We start from the raw sequence: 19,156 nt of genomic DNA, 5'->3' as shown, positions 1-19,156 counted from the left end.
GGGATAAATACTGATCTACTCCCCAAGGCTCAATAGATTACCTAGGCCTCCTCCCTGACACCCACATTCAGGGGGTCTTGATCAGTCACATGCTGGATTCCCAGGCATCAGCCTGGGATTCAAGAGCTAACCCTTGTCAGGTCAGCTGTTTCTGGGGGTTAAACCAGCCCACCTTAATCCCTTTGGTCATCAGTCCTCTCTCTCTGTTACTGGCTTTCTTGAGTTCAGCTCAGTGCTTAGCCGTGGGGAGTCTGCATCTTCTTCCATCAGCCAAAGGATGAAGGTTCTGTTTCCCAGACTTTCTGGCCATGGGATTGTAGGCTGACACTCCCCAGATCTATGTCTAAAATCCATATATGAGAGAGTACATGCCATGTTTCTCTTTTTGTGACTGGATTACCTCTCTCAGGATGGTTTCTTCTAGTGCCATCCATTTGCCTGCAAATCTCAGGATTCCATTGTTTTTTTTTCTGCTGAATAGTACTCCACTGTGTAAATGTACCACATTTTCTCTATCCACTCTTCAGTTGAGGGGCATCTAGGTTGCTTATACAAATTACAAATAATGCTGTTATGACCATAGTGGAACAGACATCCTTGTTGTATGAATGGGCATCTTTTGGATATATGCCTAAGAGTGGAGTTGCTGGGTCTTGTGGTAGGTTTATTCCCATTTTTCTGAGGAATCTCCATACTGATTTCCAAAGTGGCTGTACGAGTTGGCACTCCCACCAGCAATGGAGGAGTGTCCACCTTTCACCACATCCTCTCCAGCATAAACTGACATTGGTATTTTTGATTTTAGCCATTCTGACAACAGTAAGATGGTATCTCAGTTGTTTTGATTTGCATTTCCCTGGTGGCTAGGGATGTTGAGCACTTTCTTAAGTGTCTTTCAGCCATTTTAGTCTCCTCTATTGAGAATTCTCTATTTAGTTCCGCACCCCACTTTTTTTTGAGATCCAAATAGCTCATTTATTAATTTTTTTTATTTTCCAGTTTAAATTTAGATAAGAAACGAGGTTGCTTCACAAGTCAGTTCCAGGTCCCTCTCCCATTCCCTCCCCTCCTCCCGTGCCCTCCCCCAGCCCCCCACCCCCGTTATCCCCTCATTCCCCCAGGGAGGGTGAGGCCCTCCATGGGGGTGTCCATAGTCTGTCATTTCATATAGGGCAGGGCCTAGACCCTTCCCCAAGAGTTCAGGGTGAGAGCCGCACCCTACTTTTTAATTGGATCCTTTGGTGTTTTGGAGGCTTGCTTCTTGAGTTCTTTGTAAAATTTGGAGATCAGCCCTCTGTCAGATGTGGGGTTAGTGAATACCTTTTCCCATTCTGTGAGTTGCCTTTGTGTCTTGTTGACTGTGTCCTTTGCCTTACAGAAGCTTCTCAGTTTCAGGAGGTCCCAGTTATTAATTGTCAATATCAGTGTCTGTGCTACTGGTGTTATGTTCAGCAAGCGGTCTCCTGTACCAATTAGTTCAATGGTACCTCCCACTTTCTCTTCTAAGAGGTTCAGTGTGGCTGGATCGATGTTGAGGTCTTTGATCCATTTGGACTTAAGTTTTGTGCATGGTGATAGATATGGGTCTATCTGTAGTTTCTTATATGCCAGCATCTAGTTATGCCAGCACCACTTGTTGAAGGTGCTTTCTTTTCTCCATTGTATAATTTTAGCTTCTTTGTCAAAGATCAGGTGTTTGCACGTGTGTGGGTCAATATCAGGTTCGTCAATTCTATTCCATTGTTCTACCTGTCTATATTTGTGCCAATACCAAGGTGTTTTCAGGACTATAGCTCTATAGTAGAGCTTAATGTCAGGGATGGTGATGCCTCCTGAAGTTTTCTTATTGTACAGGGTTGTTTTGGTTATCCTGGGTTTTTTGTTTTTCCATATAAAGTTGAAGATTTTCCTTTCAAGGTCTGTGAAGAATTATGCTGGTATTTTGATAGGGATTTCATTGAATCTGTAGATTGCTTTTGGTAAGATCGACATTTTTACTATGTTGATCCTACCTATCCAAGATCATGGGAGATCTTTTCATTTTCTGGCATCTTCTTTAATTACCTTTTTAAAGACTCAAAGTTCTTGTCATACAGGTCTTACACCTGTTTGGTTAGAGTTACCCCAAGATATTTTATGTTGTTTGTGGCTATTGTAAAGGGCAATGTTTCTCTGAGTTCTTTCTGAGTTCCTTTATTGTCTATATATAGTAGTGTCACTGATTTTTTTGACTTAATATTGTATCTTGCTACCTTGCAGAAGGTGTTGATCAGCTGTAGGAGTTCCCTGGCAGAATTCTTCAGGTCACATACTTAGACTATCATATAGTCTGCAAATAGTGAAAGTTTGACCTCTTCCTTTCCAATTTATATCCCCTTGATCTCTTTTTGTTGTCGTATTGCTCTATCTAGAACTTCAAGCACAATATTGAGCAGATATGGAGAGAGTGGACAACCTTGACTTGTTCCTGATTTTAGAGGAATCACATTGCATTTCTCTCCATTTAGTTTGATGTTGGCTGTCGGTTTGTTGTGTATTGCTTTTATTATGTTTAATTATGTTCCTGTTGTCACTGATCTTGCCAAGACCTTTATCATGAAGGGGTGTTGGATTTTGTCAAAGGCTTTTTCAGCATCTAGTGAGATGATCATGTGGTTTTCCTTTTTCAATTTGGATTACATTTTTGGATTTTGTATGTTGAACCATCCCTGTATCCCTTGGATGAAGCCTACTTGATCATGGTGTATTTTTCTGATGTGTTCTTGGATTTGGTATGCCAGTATTTTTGTTGAGTATTTTTGAATCAACGTTCATGAGAGAGATTCTTCTGTAGTTCCCTATCTTAGTTGTGTCTTTGTGTGATTTGGGCACTAAGGTAATTGTAGCCTTGTAAAAAGAGTTTGGCAGTGATCCTTCTTCTTCTATTGTGTGGAACAATTTGAAGAGTATTGGTTAGCTCTTCTGTTAAAATTATGCTCTGAAATCATCTGGTCCAGAATGGTTTTTGGTTGGAAGACTTTTTATTGCTGCTTCTATTTCTTTAGGGGTTACAGATCTATTTAAATTGCTTATGTGTTCTTGATTTAATTTTGGTAAGTGATATCTATCCAGAAAATCATCCATTTCCTTTAATTTTTCCTATTTTGTGGAGTACAGGTTTTCAAAATATGACCTGAAGATTCTCTGGATTTCCCAAGTGTCTGTTGTTTTTTAATTAGTGTGTTCTCTCTGTGTCTTTTGGTTAAGTTGTATAAAGGTTTGTCTATCTTGTTAATTTTCTCAAAGAACCACCTTTTTGTTTCATTGATTCTTTGTATTGTTTTCTTTATTTCTACTTTATTGATTTCAACTCTAATTTTGATTATTTCCTAATGTCTACTCCTCCTGGGTGAGTTTGCTTCTTTTTGTTCTAGAGCTTTAAGGTGTTCTGTTAATTCTCTAGTGTGGCTATTCTCCAGTTTCTTCAATGTGGGCACTTAGTACTATGAATTTTCCTCTTAGAACTGCTTTCAAAGTGTCCCATAGGTTTGGGTATGTAGTGTCTTCATTTTCATTGAATTCTAGAAAGATTTTTATTTCTTTCTTTATTTATTCCTTTACCCAGGGGTGATGCAATTGAGCATTGTTCAATTTCCATGAGTTTGTGTGGTTTCTGCAATTTTTGTTGATGTTGAATTCTAATTTTAAGCTATAGTGGTCCAATAAGATACAGTGAGTTATTCCATTTTTTGAATCTGTTGAAGTTTGCTTTATTTCTAAGTATGTGGTCAATTTTAGAGAAGGTTCCATGTGTCGCCGAGAAGAAGGTATATTCTTTTGTGTTTGGATGGAATGTTCTATAGATGTCTGTTAAACCCAATTGGGTCATAACTTCTATTAGTTCCTTTGTTTCTCTTTTAAGTTTCTGTCTGGTGGACCTGTCCAGTGATGAAGTTGTTCTGTTTCACCTGCGCTGTGATGGTCAGGTCTTGCTGGTATAGAGTCCCAAGACTCTGGTGATGTCATATAAGTTTTTCTGTTGTGGAAAGTGTTCTTATACTATCTTCTTCACATCTCTTCTCCCAGTGGGTATAGGGGGAATCTCTCCCTCTCCAGGTGGGTATTTGTGGTGCCCGCACCACAAGCAACTCTGAGGTATCAGGAAAAGAAAGACCAGATGTCCAGCTGTTTGTACTAAGAGAATGCATGTGCTGCCTTTATTGCCAGGAGAATGTGTGTGTGTGTGTGTGTGTGTGTGTGTGTGTGTGTGTGTGTGTGTGTGTGTGTCTTCATTGCAAATGCTAAGAGGTCTCTCTCTTGTAGGAAGGATGAGATTTATATACAGGTTTACAGCACAGTGGAAAAAACCCCAAGTAGAAGAGATCGTGTTTCCTCCTGCTGAATGTTGATGTCAGAGGGTCAAGGCCAGGACAGTAAGCCAGGACTAGAAAACAGGAAGCACTTGGACTGGAAAACAAGTTGTACTTGTAGGCTGACCATCAACCTACAGAGACCCCGTGTGGCTGGGGCCCAACAGGTATGGGTATGGGTTCAGGATTCTATCCTGTCCCCCTACCTTTCTCTCTCCCTCCCTCCCTTCTTCCCTCCCTAACTCCCCCTGGAAAGAGGAGGGGCGAGACCAGAATGGCAGCCAATGGTGGTGTCTGCTTTCTTTTGCCTCTATATCCCTCTATGGGGTTCAGTGGCAGGAGGGGTCTGTAGCTGTGGTTCGGGGAATTGAGGAGGGGTAGGTGGGCCCCAGGAGGCCCTGGGATTCACCTCTCTAATGGATGGGGGAGGGGGGAGACCAGAATGGCCGCAAAAAATGATGGCTGCTTTCTTCTGCCTCCAGGTCCCTCTGCCTGCTCATATCTCTGAAAAGACAGAGAATTATTATAAGTAGGCAACATTTTCTCTTTTCCTTGTAAATGTATAGTGAAAAACATTTTAAATAAATAATTATAATAGGTCATCCTTTAGGTAATAAAGAAGGCAAAGGAATCCAGACCATGGAGAACCGTCAGCTGAATCACCATAACAGCTCTTAGACCTGTTACTATTCTGCATTTTCTGTATTTTTTAAAATAACAAATGCAGGAAAATCCCAAGGGCTTCTTGATTCTTCAATATGCTGCGTATCTAGCTGTTCCTATACCAGCTGTTGTCAGATCTGCAGTTTCTCTGTTATTAAAGGTCATTGCTCAACCCATATAGTTTTGTCCATCAACCATTTTAAAGACAAGTCTGCTGGTACTTTGAAAGATCAGCAGCTGATGTGCCCTGTACTTGTACAACCTGAATTGCTGGTGACTGTTCTTTATAATACATTCTCTTATTTTTTTCATAAACATACATTAATTTATGTTTGTTTCTATGATTGGAGAAATCTTAATCTGAGTATTCTATTGCTGTAACAAATCATGTCCCCATAAATTCATTGGTATATTTGCCACACATGTGTATAATTTCCCTCTCTGTCCTTATTGCTCTATATATTTGAACCATCTCAATCTCCATTTTACCTGAGATAAAGTTCTAATCTCTAAAAGCTGAAAATTTACCTCCTGAAAAGGCCAATTTGGATAGCAAGATTCTAGTGCAATTATTGTTACATCTGTAACTGTATCTGTAAAACCTTCAATGAAGACATTATATCTTTAATTTTGCTCATTGTTCATTTATTGATGTCTGCCAAATAATTGCTTTAGAGTTTCTCATGAAGTTTTTGATCTCTCTATTGTAGCTTTTCCATCATCCAGAGCAATGTGGTTTCTTATAATAGACATTAGGTTCTTTAATTGCTCTGGGAAGGAATTTCTTCCATGGTTTTAGGATACAACTGAACCAAATTTAGCATGGGGCCTGTGAGAGAACCCTGAAGGCATGAATGGCAAAGGCTACCTTGACTGCCCCTTGTTGTCTACATTTGTTAGTCCAATAGTTGCCTTTGCCACACCTTCTGTACAATCCAGAAGGGAGGGACATTCTCTCCTAATTATTCTTAGAGGCACGTTCTTTACAATCCCTTTTTAGATGACCTTGTTTTCCACAATTGAAATACTTCACATTTCAACTTTTCTTCTGACCTCTGGATATCACTTCTCCTATCTAGGCATTATCATGGTCATGAGATTCAATACTGATGTACCTTGGGTCCATTCCTCCAATAATGTTTATTTTGTCTTTGATCTCCTAATTGTCCTTTTGCAATATACATTAGCATTTTCAAAAGAGAGATCCAATTATTATTTGCCTACCTTCTGCCTTTCAGCAGAGGAATAGAGGAGAGCAGGATGAGAGATACCATAATAGGGGGGGCCATTATAACTTTGAGGAGAGATCTGGCACTAGTGAGATTTCCAGAGATCTGCAAGGATGATACCAACTGGCATTCTAAGCAATATTGGAGAGGCTATCTTGAATGCCATTCCCTGATAAAGAGACTGATGACTACCTTATATGCCACCCTAGAGCCTTCATCCAGTGGCTGATGGAAGCAGAAGCAGACACCCACAGCTAAACACTGAACTGAACTCCTGGAACCCATTGCAGAGAGGGAGGTTTGATGAGCAAAGGGCTCTAGATTGGGCTGGTGAAACCCACAGAGGCAGCTGACCTTAACAACAGGGAGCCCATAAGCCCAAGTCTGATGGCTGAGTGGCCAGCATGGGACTGATCCAGACCCCCTGAATGTGGGTGTCAGTGAGGAGGCCTCAACAATCTATGGGGTCTCAGGTAGTAGATCAGTATTTATCCCTGACATGTGAATGGACTTTGGTAGCCCATTCCACATGGAGGGATGCTTTCTCATCCTGGACACATGAGGGAGGGCCTAGGCCCTGCTCCAAACGATATGACAGACTTTGGAGATCCCCCATGGAGGGCCTCACCATCCCTGGAGAGCTGAGGGGGATGGGGTAGGGTGATTGGTTGGGGGCAGGAGGAGGGGTGGGAGAGGGAGCTGGGATTGACATGTGAAGCAAGCTTGCTTTAAATTTAAGTTTTAAAAAAATACCAACTGTCTCACCAAATTTTCCAACGAAAATGCTGGAGCTTAAGGCTGAGTAGTACGTCTGATTGGAGAACATAGACAGTGAACAGCCAGGTTGGGGACAGCTGCAGCTGCTGGCATGCAGCCATGAGCTGAGAGTGGCAGCCCAAAAATAGGGGTCTAGGGAAAGCCGTCGAGTAGAAGGAGCCAGCTGTCTGCAAAATGCCCAGGGGACTGTGTGGAAGAAGCATGTGTGGTGGGAGCTGCCTGAAGGCAGAGCCAGGCAGTCTAGGGTGGATAAGTCTGCCTGGTACTTTTGGAGCCCATGTGTATTAGGAATTTGGGGCCTGTGGAGTTTGTTGCAGAGAGGCTGCAACACTCAGTTAGAAGCTTAGGGAAAAAAGAGGGAAGAACCTAACTGCCTGGGCAGTGACTCTGGTGGGACTACTGTGTGCAGCTCCGGCCTGTTCCAATGGCTGCAAAGCCAAAGGAAGGTGGCTTTTTTGTCTGAATTCATGCATTAAAGTGGGAAACAAATATAACATGAGTTCTAGTAGCTCTTAATAATAAAAGTCTGGAGTCAGACATAGGGGTAAATGCTGAAAGATCAGAGAGATAATGGAGCAAACCACACCTTACCTCCTGAATTCCTCAGATGAAAAAAGAGTGAGCTCCTGTCTCCTCCCACCTATATTCTCTCTGGCCCAGTCACATCACTTCCTGTCTGTCTGTATAGTTCTCCAGATCTTTATGGTTAGCTAGTGGCTTACTCTGACCTCTGATTCTCAGGCAAGCCTTATTTGTTAGAGTACAAATAAGATTTCACCACACAGAACATTGGTGTGACAGGAAGGAGTTTTGACTGTATTGTATAAAAAGTGATGTGATTTCAGTGGTAATGAAACCTCTTGCTTTTACTCTTGTTTGAGTTGTGCTTTGATTGCTGAAGTGATGTCTCATTATGTAGCCAAGGCTGTCCTGGGTAATCTCAGACTTCCTAACTCACAATCCTAACTGCTGAGATCACAAGAATGTATCACACACTAAGTGCATACTCAACACATTGAATGTTATTTTCTTAGCCTGCCTACATAAATAGTAATCTCTGGTGATGGTGTGTGCATGTGTGTATGTGTGTGTATTCATGTGCATGTGTGTGTGTATGTGTGAATGTGTGTGTATTCATGTGCATGTGTGTGTATGTGCATGTGTGTATATGTGTGTATTCATGTGCATGCAGAAGAACATGCATGTGGAAGTCAGTGATTCACATCAGGCCTTTTTCTCAATCATTATCCTTAGTGCTTTTAGACACATGGCCACACGCTGAATCTGGTTCTCACCAATGTAACTACACTTTTTGGATAGCAAACTCCAGGGAGTTTCTTTCTCTCCAGGTCCAGTGTTTGATTGCAGGCAGGAGTCACTGCTGGGATATGGGGATCTGAACTCAGGTCCTCATGTTCTTGTAGCAAGTTATATACCAAGTAAGCCACCTCCCTATCCCCAAACCTATCATTTTTGGAGGTGTCTGTCAGCACTTGTGGTCTCTTGATATTCCATACAAATTTTAGGAATTTTGGAACCTGATAAGAATTACATTGAATGCTTACGTCCCACTGAGTAATAGATCTTTTCTCAGAATTTCCTTCCAACCAACAAACAATAAAGCAAGCCCTCATGTCTTAATGTTCTCTTTGAAATCTTACCATTCTGCCAGGTGGTGGTGGCACACACCTTTAATACCAGCACTACCAGGCAGAGGCAGACTGATGTCTGTGAGTTTGACACCAGCCTACTCTACAGAGTGGTCAGGGCTGCTACACAGAAACCCTGCCTCAGGGGAAAAAATCAGTCATTCATTCAATGAATCAATGAATCAGTGATTCAATCAAAGTTAAAGATAAGACAGTAAAACGAAACAACAAATTTGATGTCTTCAATACATTCCATTTAGGTATCATTCAGTCACTTCTGATGATTTTTACAGGTTATTGTACAAACACTTCACTCATTGTGTGTGCGTGGGTGTACATGTTTATGTGTGTATGTCCACTTCAGAGAGGAACAAATGCACATGTATGCATGTCCTCGTTTCTCTGTGGAAGCCAGAGGTCAAAACTGAATGTCCTCTTCAATTCGTCTCCACCTTATGTATTGAGACAGTGTTTTCCTGGTTTGGAGCCTACTGGCCAGCAGCTGAGCTCCCTCCCTTCTCTGCCTCCCTAGCACTGGGATTGCCCAAGGGGTTGTTGAGTCCAGATATTCAGGAATGAATGCAGGTCCTCATGCTTACACAGCAAGCACCATACTGTGAGAGCCACTGCTCTGCCCTAAAATACTTACTCTTGTGTTGCTATTTTATACATAATACTGCTTGTATTTGATTCTCAGATGGTTCATTGTTAAAGTACAAACCAGTGGGTTTTTTCTTTTGTGTTGATTTTGTATCTTTGCTGAACTTTTTGATGTTCTAAGCATGGTGTCGTGAAACCTTCCCTGTTTTCTACATGCAAAATTAAGTAATCTGTGATCAAGGGATATGGTCCTTCTTGTTGGGCCCCAAATCCATGGGATCTGAGCATTGCTTGTCAGCTGATAGACACAGGTGCATCCTGTTCTCTAGTCCTGGGTTGCAGCCCCGGCCTTGCCCACCTGACATCAGTATCTAGCATGAGGGAAACACGAGCTCTTACACCTGGGGTTTCTCCACTGTGCTGTAGGTCTGTATATAAGGCTGCTCACTCCTTGCAATACACACACGCATGCACGCACACACTCACACACACATGCACGCATGCACACATCCATCCTCTCCTCCTTATAATAAAGGTGGCAGACGATTTAAGATCCGATGCCTTGTCTTTCATTTCCTGATACCTCAGACTTGCTCATGGCCCAGTTGTCAGACCTTCTTCCTACCTGGGATGCATTGTCTCAAGTGAGCTGTGGCCTTGTGTCTCACAGACATGCTCACACTTCTGCTACACTCAGAACCAAGAGCCTCCACTGGGACCAGCATACTCCATTTGAGTCCAGTCATGGTGAGACTGATGACTCCGCCCCACCCACACATGAAGCAGCATCACAGGGAGCCTGATAAAGTGGGTGCTAGACTTTGCCCTACACCCCACCACCTGGGACTCTGTTCTTCGTGATCAGAAGCCGCGAGCCTAACTCGGTTCCAGCACAGTTGCATCCCACTGACAACGACCTCTACATCTGGGGAAGTCGAAACTGTGGCTGGTTCACTGTCGTGATCTCGCTCAGCAGTCTCCTTTGTTTTCATTTTGGGAATGAACAGAACACTCATCCAGGAATTACATGAGGGTGATTCTCAATACTTTCCATTTCCTTATATACCAAGTGTATATCATCTAAAGCTTACAGGATGAGGCATGCCAAGAAACATGGGGTGAATAAAAGACAGGGACCACCAAGTGACCTTACAGCCTCCAGGGACACCCTGACAGTTGTTGACAGTTTCTCATTTCTCAGTTCTGAATATGACCTTCCAGATCAATTTGGCAAATTCAGACTTGTCCACAAGACTCCACAGGCTGCAGCCACTGTCCTCACTCTGCCGCTCACTCCACAAAATCAATCAGTAGCACTTCCTGTCACAGTCACTTGTGTGTTCTGCCAACTAAGTGCTCCTTGAGCTTCAGGACACTCTTACCCCAGTGTGTGGCAATGTTTATAAGTACCTCGAAATTCTGTCTGTGTAGCATGAGAAAGACATCCTTTCCATCCCTACTATGAGAGCTGTAGACACAGGGCTCCACCCACCAAGAAGCAAAGGGAGAATAAAATCAGACACAGTGACCTCCCAGGGACAAACACCTGGGCATCCTGCCATCCTTGCCAGGATTCTCTTGACACTTGAGACAGTTTTTCTGCTTTCCCATGCCACAGCTAAGAGGCTCAGGCTGGGAGGATGGCCTTCCTCATGAGTTGAGTGACCGCACACCTGCACTCATGGCTCCCCAGGCTGTAGCTGCCTTCCCCACACTGCCTCTCACTCACCATCATTGGCCACATACACACGCCACTTCAGTGGCCCGTGCTGCACAGTGATAGTGCCTGCAATAACAATCCCCCTCATGTCCTACCCACCAAGTTTTCAGGGAGTGTCAATTCTGAGACAATGTCCTCAGGTCCCTCGGGGCTCTAACTGTGTGGCATATTTCTGGCTGACTTCCCTATACCTTGGGATCCTGCACCTTGAGGAGTGGTCCACTAGTCATCTGCCCAATGTGTTCACAGTGATCAGCCCTACATGACCACTGTATATAACTCCTTGTGGAGAAACTGAGTTATTCCCATGGATAAGGCCACAAGGAAAGAAGAGAGGGCAGAAACCTATGAGCTGACTTTCCCTGCCCTTATTTCACCCCTCCCTCTACACTCCCTGACTGAACAGTACACACAGCTTCTTGGCTCAAGGCCGAGAACAAAGTGCAGCCTTCTCCCTTTCATAAGGGAACAGGTGACGAGTATGTCCTCAGAGTGTCTTTCTGATCCTGCGAGTCTGGAGCTGGTGTCCCACAAACAGTCTGGAAAGCAGTGGGGGCAGCCATGGCACTGCTGATTGGAGATGGCCTGTGGTCTGGGGTCATATTCACGGCTCTCTTCCTGCTTCTGGTGGACCTGATGCACAGACGCAAGTTCTGGAGGGCCCGCTACCCTCCAGGTCCTATGCCACTACCTGGGCTTGGCAACCTGCTGCAGGTGGACTTCGAGAACATGCCACATAGTTTTTACAAGGTAAGGGATGGCAAAGGGCAGTGGATGTCATGATGCCCATAGCAGTCCATGGAGGTGCTGAAGCCACAGGATAGACAGGAAGACAGCCCCCAAGAGCAAGAAGGATCAGTGGTTTCCTCATGGCAGTCACTTCTGAGTCTGAGGACACTGTGGACTTACTAAGGGCAGAGACACAGTTTGGAAAAAGCCACAGAGACAAGTTTGGAGATGGGTTGGACTAAGTGGCATAAGTCAGGGAGGCCCCATTTCCCTTGTGATCCCATCAGTGGCTGAAGTCTCAGGGACACAGGGAAGGAGTCAGGTTCCAGTGTAGTCTGTTATTCAGGAAGGAAAAGCATTTGGAGGGCCTACGTCTGCTACAATCTCTTGTTGCTATGTGGTCTAAGGCCTTGCTGCCCATCTCAGGATAATGAACTTCCTCTTGTCCTGTAATGGAGGGGTATGAATGGGGCAAGGATCTTGTTCTGCCAAGGTCATCACTGAATGACCATATCTACTGAGAGACCTTTGCTGGATTTAGAAGATAAGATACCCCAATCACAAGGTGTCATGTCTCAGTGTAGAGATGTTGGTCAGTGACAGAGCATTTGACAGCAAAGGGCAGGAATGAGGTTCAATAATGAGTATCATGCCAATAAACTCATGTTTGCACACAGGCATGTCTGTGCATGCACACACACACACAAACACACAGACATGTGTTGCTCTTGGATTGTCAAGTCTGCCGTATGTCTCCCCTTCCTAAGCGCTCTGTCCCTCTACTCCAGTTCCGACAGCGCTATGGTGATGTGTTCAGCCTGCAGATGGCCTGGAAGCCTGTGGTGGTGATCAATGGACTGAAGGCAGTGCGGGAAGTGCTGGTGAACTGTGGAGAGGACACCGCTGACCGCCCTCCAGTGCCCATCTTTAATCACCTGGGCTACGGGCACAAATCTCAAGGCAAGGAGCTGTGTGGGGACAAGGCAGGGAGAATAGGGCTTGAGGAGCAGTGGACAGAAGATGGACAGGGCCTGATGGAGGGGTGTGGTCAGGCAGTGGAAGGGACAGTCACTGAAATGGAGGGTGGAGCCTCCACGATGGCATGCGCTGATATGTGGTCATTAAGTGCTGGGCGCTGATGGCTAAGACTGACCCCAGGGAAATGCTGGGAGCAGAGGAGACGGACAGCCAGGTATCCCTGGTTACACACAGATGTCCTTTCAGGTGTGCTTTTAGCAAGTTATGGACCCCAATGGAGAGAGCAGCGTCGATTCTGTGTGTCTACCATGCGAGACTTCGGCGTGGGCAAGAAGTCACTGGAGCAGTGGGTGACAGAGGAGGCTGGCCACCTCTGTGACGCCTTCACCCAGGAGGCTGGTGGGTGACAAGTATCAGATGGAGATGTGGGCAGGCGCTCTTGAGCAATATCATGACTTGCTTTCATCTCTACTCCTAGGACGTCCCTTTAATCCCACCACCCTCCTGAATAAAAGTGTATGCAATGTGATTTCATCCCTCATTTATGCCCATCGCTTCGACTATGAAGACCCTTTCTTCAACAAGCTGCTCAAGACGTTACAGGAAAGCTTTGGAGAGGACTCTAGCTTCATTGCTGAGGTATGAGTCTCAGGGCAGTGTGCCTGGCCACTTCTGTGCTGTAAAAGCTCTCAGATGAAAGTGCATTCAGGGTGAATATGGTGAGGGCCTTGTGTGAGAGTCAAATGCAGGAGGAAAGGCCTGGAACTTGGCAAACCTGAGAAACAGAAGGGAAGGGGGGTGGACTAAGTTCAAGGGCTCTGGAAGTGGGGTGAGCTCTGCCCCCTATCTACATGGAAACCACACAAGCCTGGTAGATTTGTAGACAGAATAGTCATTTTGTTTACCCTGGGCTGCAAGACAGACTACAGGCTGGAACTGAGGAAGAAGCAGATAATGGGAGGGGACAAACTGTCTCTGAGTCCTTTGTGGAAGATGCTGAGATCTAAGACTGGTCCATGTGAACACTGAGCAGTTACAGCATCCAGGGGAAAGAGAGAAAGATGGTCTATGTGTAAATGTGCTTACCAAGTAAGCCTGCAGACTTGATCTAGACCCCTGGGGACCCTGTAGGAAATAGATCTTACTCTAAATGTTGTCTCTGATCACCAAACAAGAGCCACTGTGCACAGGTGAGTGCACATGCAGGCATGCACAGTATCTGACTCCTACACAGACACACAGACACACACACACACACACACACACACACACACACACTCAGATAATTTTTTTCAGGCAAAGGGTTTTTCTGTTGTGCTTTCCTGGAACTAACTCTGTAGAACATGGTGGCCTCAAAATCACAGAGATCACCTGCATCTGCTTTCTGATCCTGGGATTAAAGGCATGTGCCACTACTACCTAGCCCAATAATCATTCTTCATTAGAAATAAAATGAATAGACCTGTTTCTTTCACAGTTGCTGAACGCAGTTCCAGTGCTCCTTCGGATCCCTGGGCTGCCAGGCAAAGCCTTCCCCAAGACAACCGCATTCATAGACTCCCTGGATAAGATGTTGATTGAGCACAAGACAACCTGGGATCCTGCACAGCCACCAAGAGATCTGACAGATGCCTTCCAGGCTGAGGTGGAGAAGGTGAGGACAGCCATTAAGGAGGGGGTCAGGTCCATTGGGCTGCATGGTACTGTGAGTTGTGATGCCAGGCAGGTGGGGTTTGTATGTCACCCATGGATCCAACGCCTGGTGTGCATGAAAACAATAATAGATTTCTTTGTCCTTACTCCTCATGTCTCTGAACCTACCCTCTCTGTGTGGCCTAGGCCAAGGGGAGACCTGAGAGCAGCTTCAATGAGGAGAACCTGCGTGTGGTGGTGGCTGACCTGTTCATTGCAGGGATAATAACCACCTCAACAACACTGTCCTGGGCCCTGCTACTCATGATCCTGCACCCGGACGTGCAGAGTGAGCCTGGCTGGGGCTGGGAGGGAGCTTGAGGGAAGAAAGATAGAAGTACCTGAAAAGCTGGTGGTTCCAGAATCAGCTTCACCGACAGTCCCACACGTCTCATGGAGTCTTAACTCCCCTATTAACCCAGTGGTGGACGGTCAAGGAAGACACACCAAGGAACTGCTTCACTGAGGGGCTGTTGTCTCTACAGGCCGAGTGCAACAGGAGATTGACGATGTCATAGGGCAGGTGCGGCGTCCAGAGATGGCAGACCAGGCCCGCATGCCCTACACCAATGCTGTCATTCACGAGGTGCAGCGATTCGGAGACATTGTCCCAGTGAATATACCACATATGACGTCCCGTGATGTCGAAGTACAGGGTTTCCTCATCCCCAAGGTATGCAAGGGACCCTTGACACAGGATCACAACCAGGCAAACTAAGGCTATGAAGACCAAGACCACCACATCCTGGATTTCCACATGGTGAAGGACTCCTCAGTGAGGAGGGATGTACAGTGAAATAAACCACACTGTATTTTAGGGAGCACTGCACACAGGGGCAGGTGGGAATTGGGTACTTATGGTAGTTTTCTCACAGGACCTTGAATGGTTCCAGAAAAGGCAGTGAGAAGCTCTGAGGTTGAGGTGAATGAGAGAATCCTAAGTGTGCAGGAAGAGTTTGTGCATGTGATCATGGTAACCAGGGTATCAGTTGCCCCACCCAAGTCCATGTCCACACCCTGTGTCTCCCTCCAGGGGACGACCCTCATCCCCAACCTGTCATCAGTGCTGAAGGACGAGACCGTCTGGGAGAAGCCCCTCCACTTCCATCCTGAACACTTCCTGGATGCCCAGGGCCGCTTTGTGAAGCACGAGGCCTTCATGCCATTCTCAGCAGGTGCTGTGGGCCCCTGGCTCCCTGCCTCTCCCCAGGGTGCCTGGAGGGTGGAGCATCAAGCAGGCCCCAGACTGACTGAACCCCTCTCCCACCCACAGGCCGCAGAGCATGTCTGGGGGAGCCCCTGGCCCGCATGGAGCTCTTCCTCTTCTTCACCTGCCTCCTGCAGCGCTTTAGCTTCTCGGTGCCCGCTGGGCAGCCCCGGCCCAGCGACCAAGGCATCTTCACATTGCCTGTTACCCCAACCCCCTACGAGCTCTGTGCAGTCGTGCGCTAGCAAGGACAGCAGCTCCATCCTCCTCCCCAGCTCGTGCTGCGTGATGTCCAATAAACCAGACCTGTGGCTGTCACTCAGATTCCTGGACCATTCCATCCTTGTCTCCACTGTGACCCAAGACCCAAAGACCACCAGTCTTTCCCCTCCTCCTCAGACCTCCCCTATGACCACCTCAATGTTGTGAGGAAACGGTTTCCTGAGCCACGAACGGTGGCACAGGTCTGCAGTATAGTTTGGGGGAGGCTGAACCCGGAATATTTCAAGTTCAAGGCCAGCCTGTGCTATAACCTGGATGACTGAATGAGATCTTTTCTCAAAGGGGGCAGGTGCAGGTGGTCAGGAGGTGATGAAGAGACCCAGGAGGGAAGGAAAGGGACAATGAGAGGAGGAGCATTGTCACAAAGTAGGAAGAGAGGTGGCTGTGCTGGTGTTCAGTGATTGACCCTAAGTACACAGAAACCCATCGATGGGTGCTGACTTAGGAAAAACCACAGACAGATGTCAAGACTCACTGTTTCTTGAAGAAATGTGAATGGCTTGGAATGGAAATCAGCACAATTCTTTTTTGGGAACAGATGTTGGTATAGGTCCCCAAGACCCTGGAGTACCTCAAATGGTGAAGAGGGGTCTCACTGCTACAAAAGCTGCTGTCCTGACAGCTCAGGCTGCAGTGAAAGGATGCAGGAGAAAATGTACTGTAGGGTAATGTGATGAGTCAGAGCCCAGGAGGGTGGGAAGGTTCCTGCTGTGCTCTCTGGGGTCATCTCTCTAGAACAAGGAGAGTATTCCTGGCAAGCACTGGGACAGATATAATGGGTATTACTCACTGACAAAGTTCAAGAATCTTGGAATTTTAAAAAATTTGGTCAGTTGGTGGGGCCAGGCAGAACAGGTCTGCAGGCATGGGCCACCCCTCAAGTCTTATCTGCATCCAGACAGCAGATCAGAAGACCCCGACCTCTGTGGTCCACCTTGAGACACAGCTGTGTGCAGATACTCATTTTGATTTTTCTTTTGTTACAAAGAAAAAGTCCTTCCCCACACTCTGTCAGAGGAAAGTTAGAGAAGCACCAGCATAGTCCAACAGCAGGCAGACACTGGCTTTTGGATGTACAGGACCAAACACTCACCAAGCTGCGGTGACGACTTCACAGACCCCCACCTTGCTGCCTACAGTTATAGGCACATCATTTTGCCAGCCTCTCCTCTTCCTCGTCCTTCCCCTTTATTTTTATTGTGTAATCATGGACATTTGTCTACACATGTGCAGTGCCTGAGGAGGACAGGAAAGTGCATGGGATCTCCAGGAACTTGCATTGCAATTAGTTGTAAACCTCCTGTTGGTGCTGGGAATTAAGCCTGGGTCCTTAAGAAAAGAATCCAGCTCTTCACTGTTCAGTGATCTCTACAACTCTCCTCTTCCCCACTTTTAATGGTGCTGGAAGGTCTCGCTCTAGTCTAAGGCAGTGTTCTGTAGCTCCTTAAGCTCTGCATATGAGGCATGTCAGATGAGTGAACTTTCTATATCATTGGAAGTAGTGTTTCAGTGGACAATTGTGCCCCATGCTCACAATCCTTCGCCTAACATAGCACAGGGCCTGTGGTGTCAGCTCCCAAATCCCGATGCCTTCCCCTGAGTAAGCCCCTGGGGGGAGAGAAACTGAGGCAAATCTGCCTAGATTGCTTTGGCCCCTCCTGACATGCAGACTGAAGTAAGAACGCAGGAGCTCAACTCAAAGCAGAGAACAAAGGACAGTCAGCCTTGCTTCCTTTATTGTGGACCAGATGCCAACTTACAGGAAGAGGCCTCCTTCCTGATCTTATGTGGCTGTGGCAGTTGATGTAGGGTGCTTGTCTACTTTGTAGAGTCTACTGTCAGCAGTAGAGTCAAGGGTATTTCTTGCCTAAATGAGTAGCTTTGCCACCATGAAAGTGAACTCTGTATGGAGTTTCTTCTATGCCCATCATCTTCTGTGAAGTAGACTAGTGCTGCCAGGAGCAGACATGTCTCACTGTCATAAAGAGTCTTATGTTACTATTAAATGTCTTAAATGCCACGTTCTGTAAGTCTCTGAAGTGTTTGAAGATCACCTATCTAGCATATATCTGTTTTAAGCTTGATAACATACCTAACATGAGTACAAGTTTGATTATCATAGATGACTAAATACTAACCTGCATTTTTATTATCCTAAACAGTTTGTCATAATAGCTTTCAAGGAGTAGAACTTCATAATACATTTTAGAATGAGCTGCATAGCTACAGGACCTTAAACAAGAGTAGAAACATATATACAGCATAACATAATCTTAAATTTGTATCACTATACAAAAAAAACCCATACCAATTGAAAATATTTGAGATGAATAGTTGTTTTTTTATCCTATATTCCCATTTTCCCACTAAATAATTACAAACATCCATAACCCACTGAGTGACAAAATACCACCCGCCCCACCTCTTGGGAATGTGGGCATTATGGTCTCTGGACTGTGTAATATTGTCTAGGGATAATAACATCCCAAGGGACCCCTGAAAAGATTGAAATAATGGTCAAATTCTAAGAAAACTGACTATAACATTTGTTGTTATAATTGGGAAATTCAAAGCTTATTTGAAGTTCTTTCTAGAATAGACGAATAGACTCTGGGGCTGGACCATCTCATCTACCAGGCTTGAAGTTGTTCTGAGTGCAGAACTCTGAGGAACCTGCAATAGAGGTACTCTAAAAAGCTGATGACCTGTGTGGACCATTTTTGTGGCTGTCTGGTCTTCTTGCCTAAAAACACACACACTTTCAAAGGTAGCATCCTTACCTACATTAACACAAGAATGAAGTTTGTGTTGTACACAAACTAGCCAAAGATGATTGCTATTTTATTTTTGAGCAGGTAAAAATACATCTGTCAACTTTATGAGTGTGTTTGAGCTGTAAAACCAAACCTTTATCCATGCCATATGAAAGAGTGACATGGAATAAGAATTCATGAGGGCTCTGTAACTAACTAGATTTATCATGTCTCATCCAGTCTCAGAGCTGTTCCCATGTCAAGGGATCAGCATATATGTCATCTGTCCTGTATTTTTCCTAGGTTTGTTTCTTTATATTTGTAGCCAAAAATTTCAGGGGGTGTTAGGAGAAGCTTTTTCTTTGCTAGCCCCTTTGGTTTATCCCCTGCCAGCCGCCTGGGCTCTGCCGCATTGTAATCCCCAAATAAACACACAGGAGGCTATATTCATTATGAAGCTGTTGGCCTTGCTTGTCTCTTACTGGCTAACTCTGCCTTAAGTAATTACCCCATAATTGTTAATCTAAA

General features: G+C 45.3%; 1 protein-coding gene across 2 annotated transcripts; it reads left to right on the top strand.

The window, feature by feature from the left end:
* Positions 1–11,449: 11,449 nt before the first annotated feature.
* LOC121142579 (cytochrome P450 2D27-like) lies at positions 11,450–15,911 on the top strand. 2 transcript variants are annotated; one of them, XM_040752692.1, is made up of 9 exons: positions 11,450–11,737; positions 12,505–12,676; positions 12,941–13,093; positions 13,173–13,333; positions 14,172–14,345; positions 14,534–14,675; positions 14,872–15,059; positions 15,420–15,561; positions 15,660–15,911. In XM_040752692.1, the coding sequence occupies exons 1-9, from the start codon at positions 11,549–11,551 to the stop codon at positions 15,836–15,838; spliced, it is 1,500 nt and encodes a 499-aa protein (XP_040608626.1). In that variant the 5' UTR covers positions 11,450–11,548; the 3' UTR covers positions 15,839–15,911. The 2 variants fall into 2 exon arrangements, with proteins under 2 accessions (XP_040608626.1, XP_040608625.1); XM_040752691.1 differs by having other exon boundaries at positions 11,451–11,737; positions 14,172–14,348.
* The last annotated feature ends 3,245 nt before the right edge of the window (positions 15,912–19,156 follow it).

Source organism: Mesocricetus auratus, unplaced genomic scaffold, assembly GCF_017639785.1.
Source record: "Mesocricetus auratus isolate SY011 unplaced genomic scaffold, BCM_Maur_2.0 Super-Scaffold_100010, whole genome shotgun sequence".
Taxonomy (NCBI): Eukaryota; Metazoa; Chordata; class Mammalia; order Rodentia; family Cricetidae; genus Mesocricetus; species Mesocricetus auratus.
This window is presented reverse-complemented; position numbering and strand designations above follow the sequence as displayed.

Excerpts from the sequence above, each read along its gene's own strand:
- LOC121142579 (XM_040752691.1), top strand. The coding sequence starts at position 11,549 with ATGGCACTGCTGATTGGAGATGGCCTGTGGTCTGGGGTCATATTCACG. Across the intron at positions 11,738-12,504 it reads TGCCACATAGTTTTTACAAG|TTCCGACAGCGCTATGGTGA; the intron begins GTAAGGGATGGC and ends CCTCTACTCCAG. Across the intron at positions 12,677-12,940 it reads CTACGGGCACAAATCTCAAG|GTGTGCTTTTAGCAAGTTAT; the intron begins GCAAGGAGCTGT and ends ATGTCCTTTCAG.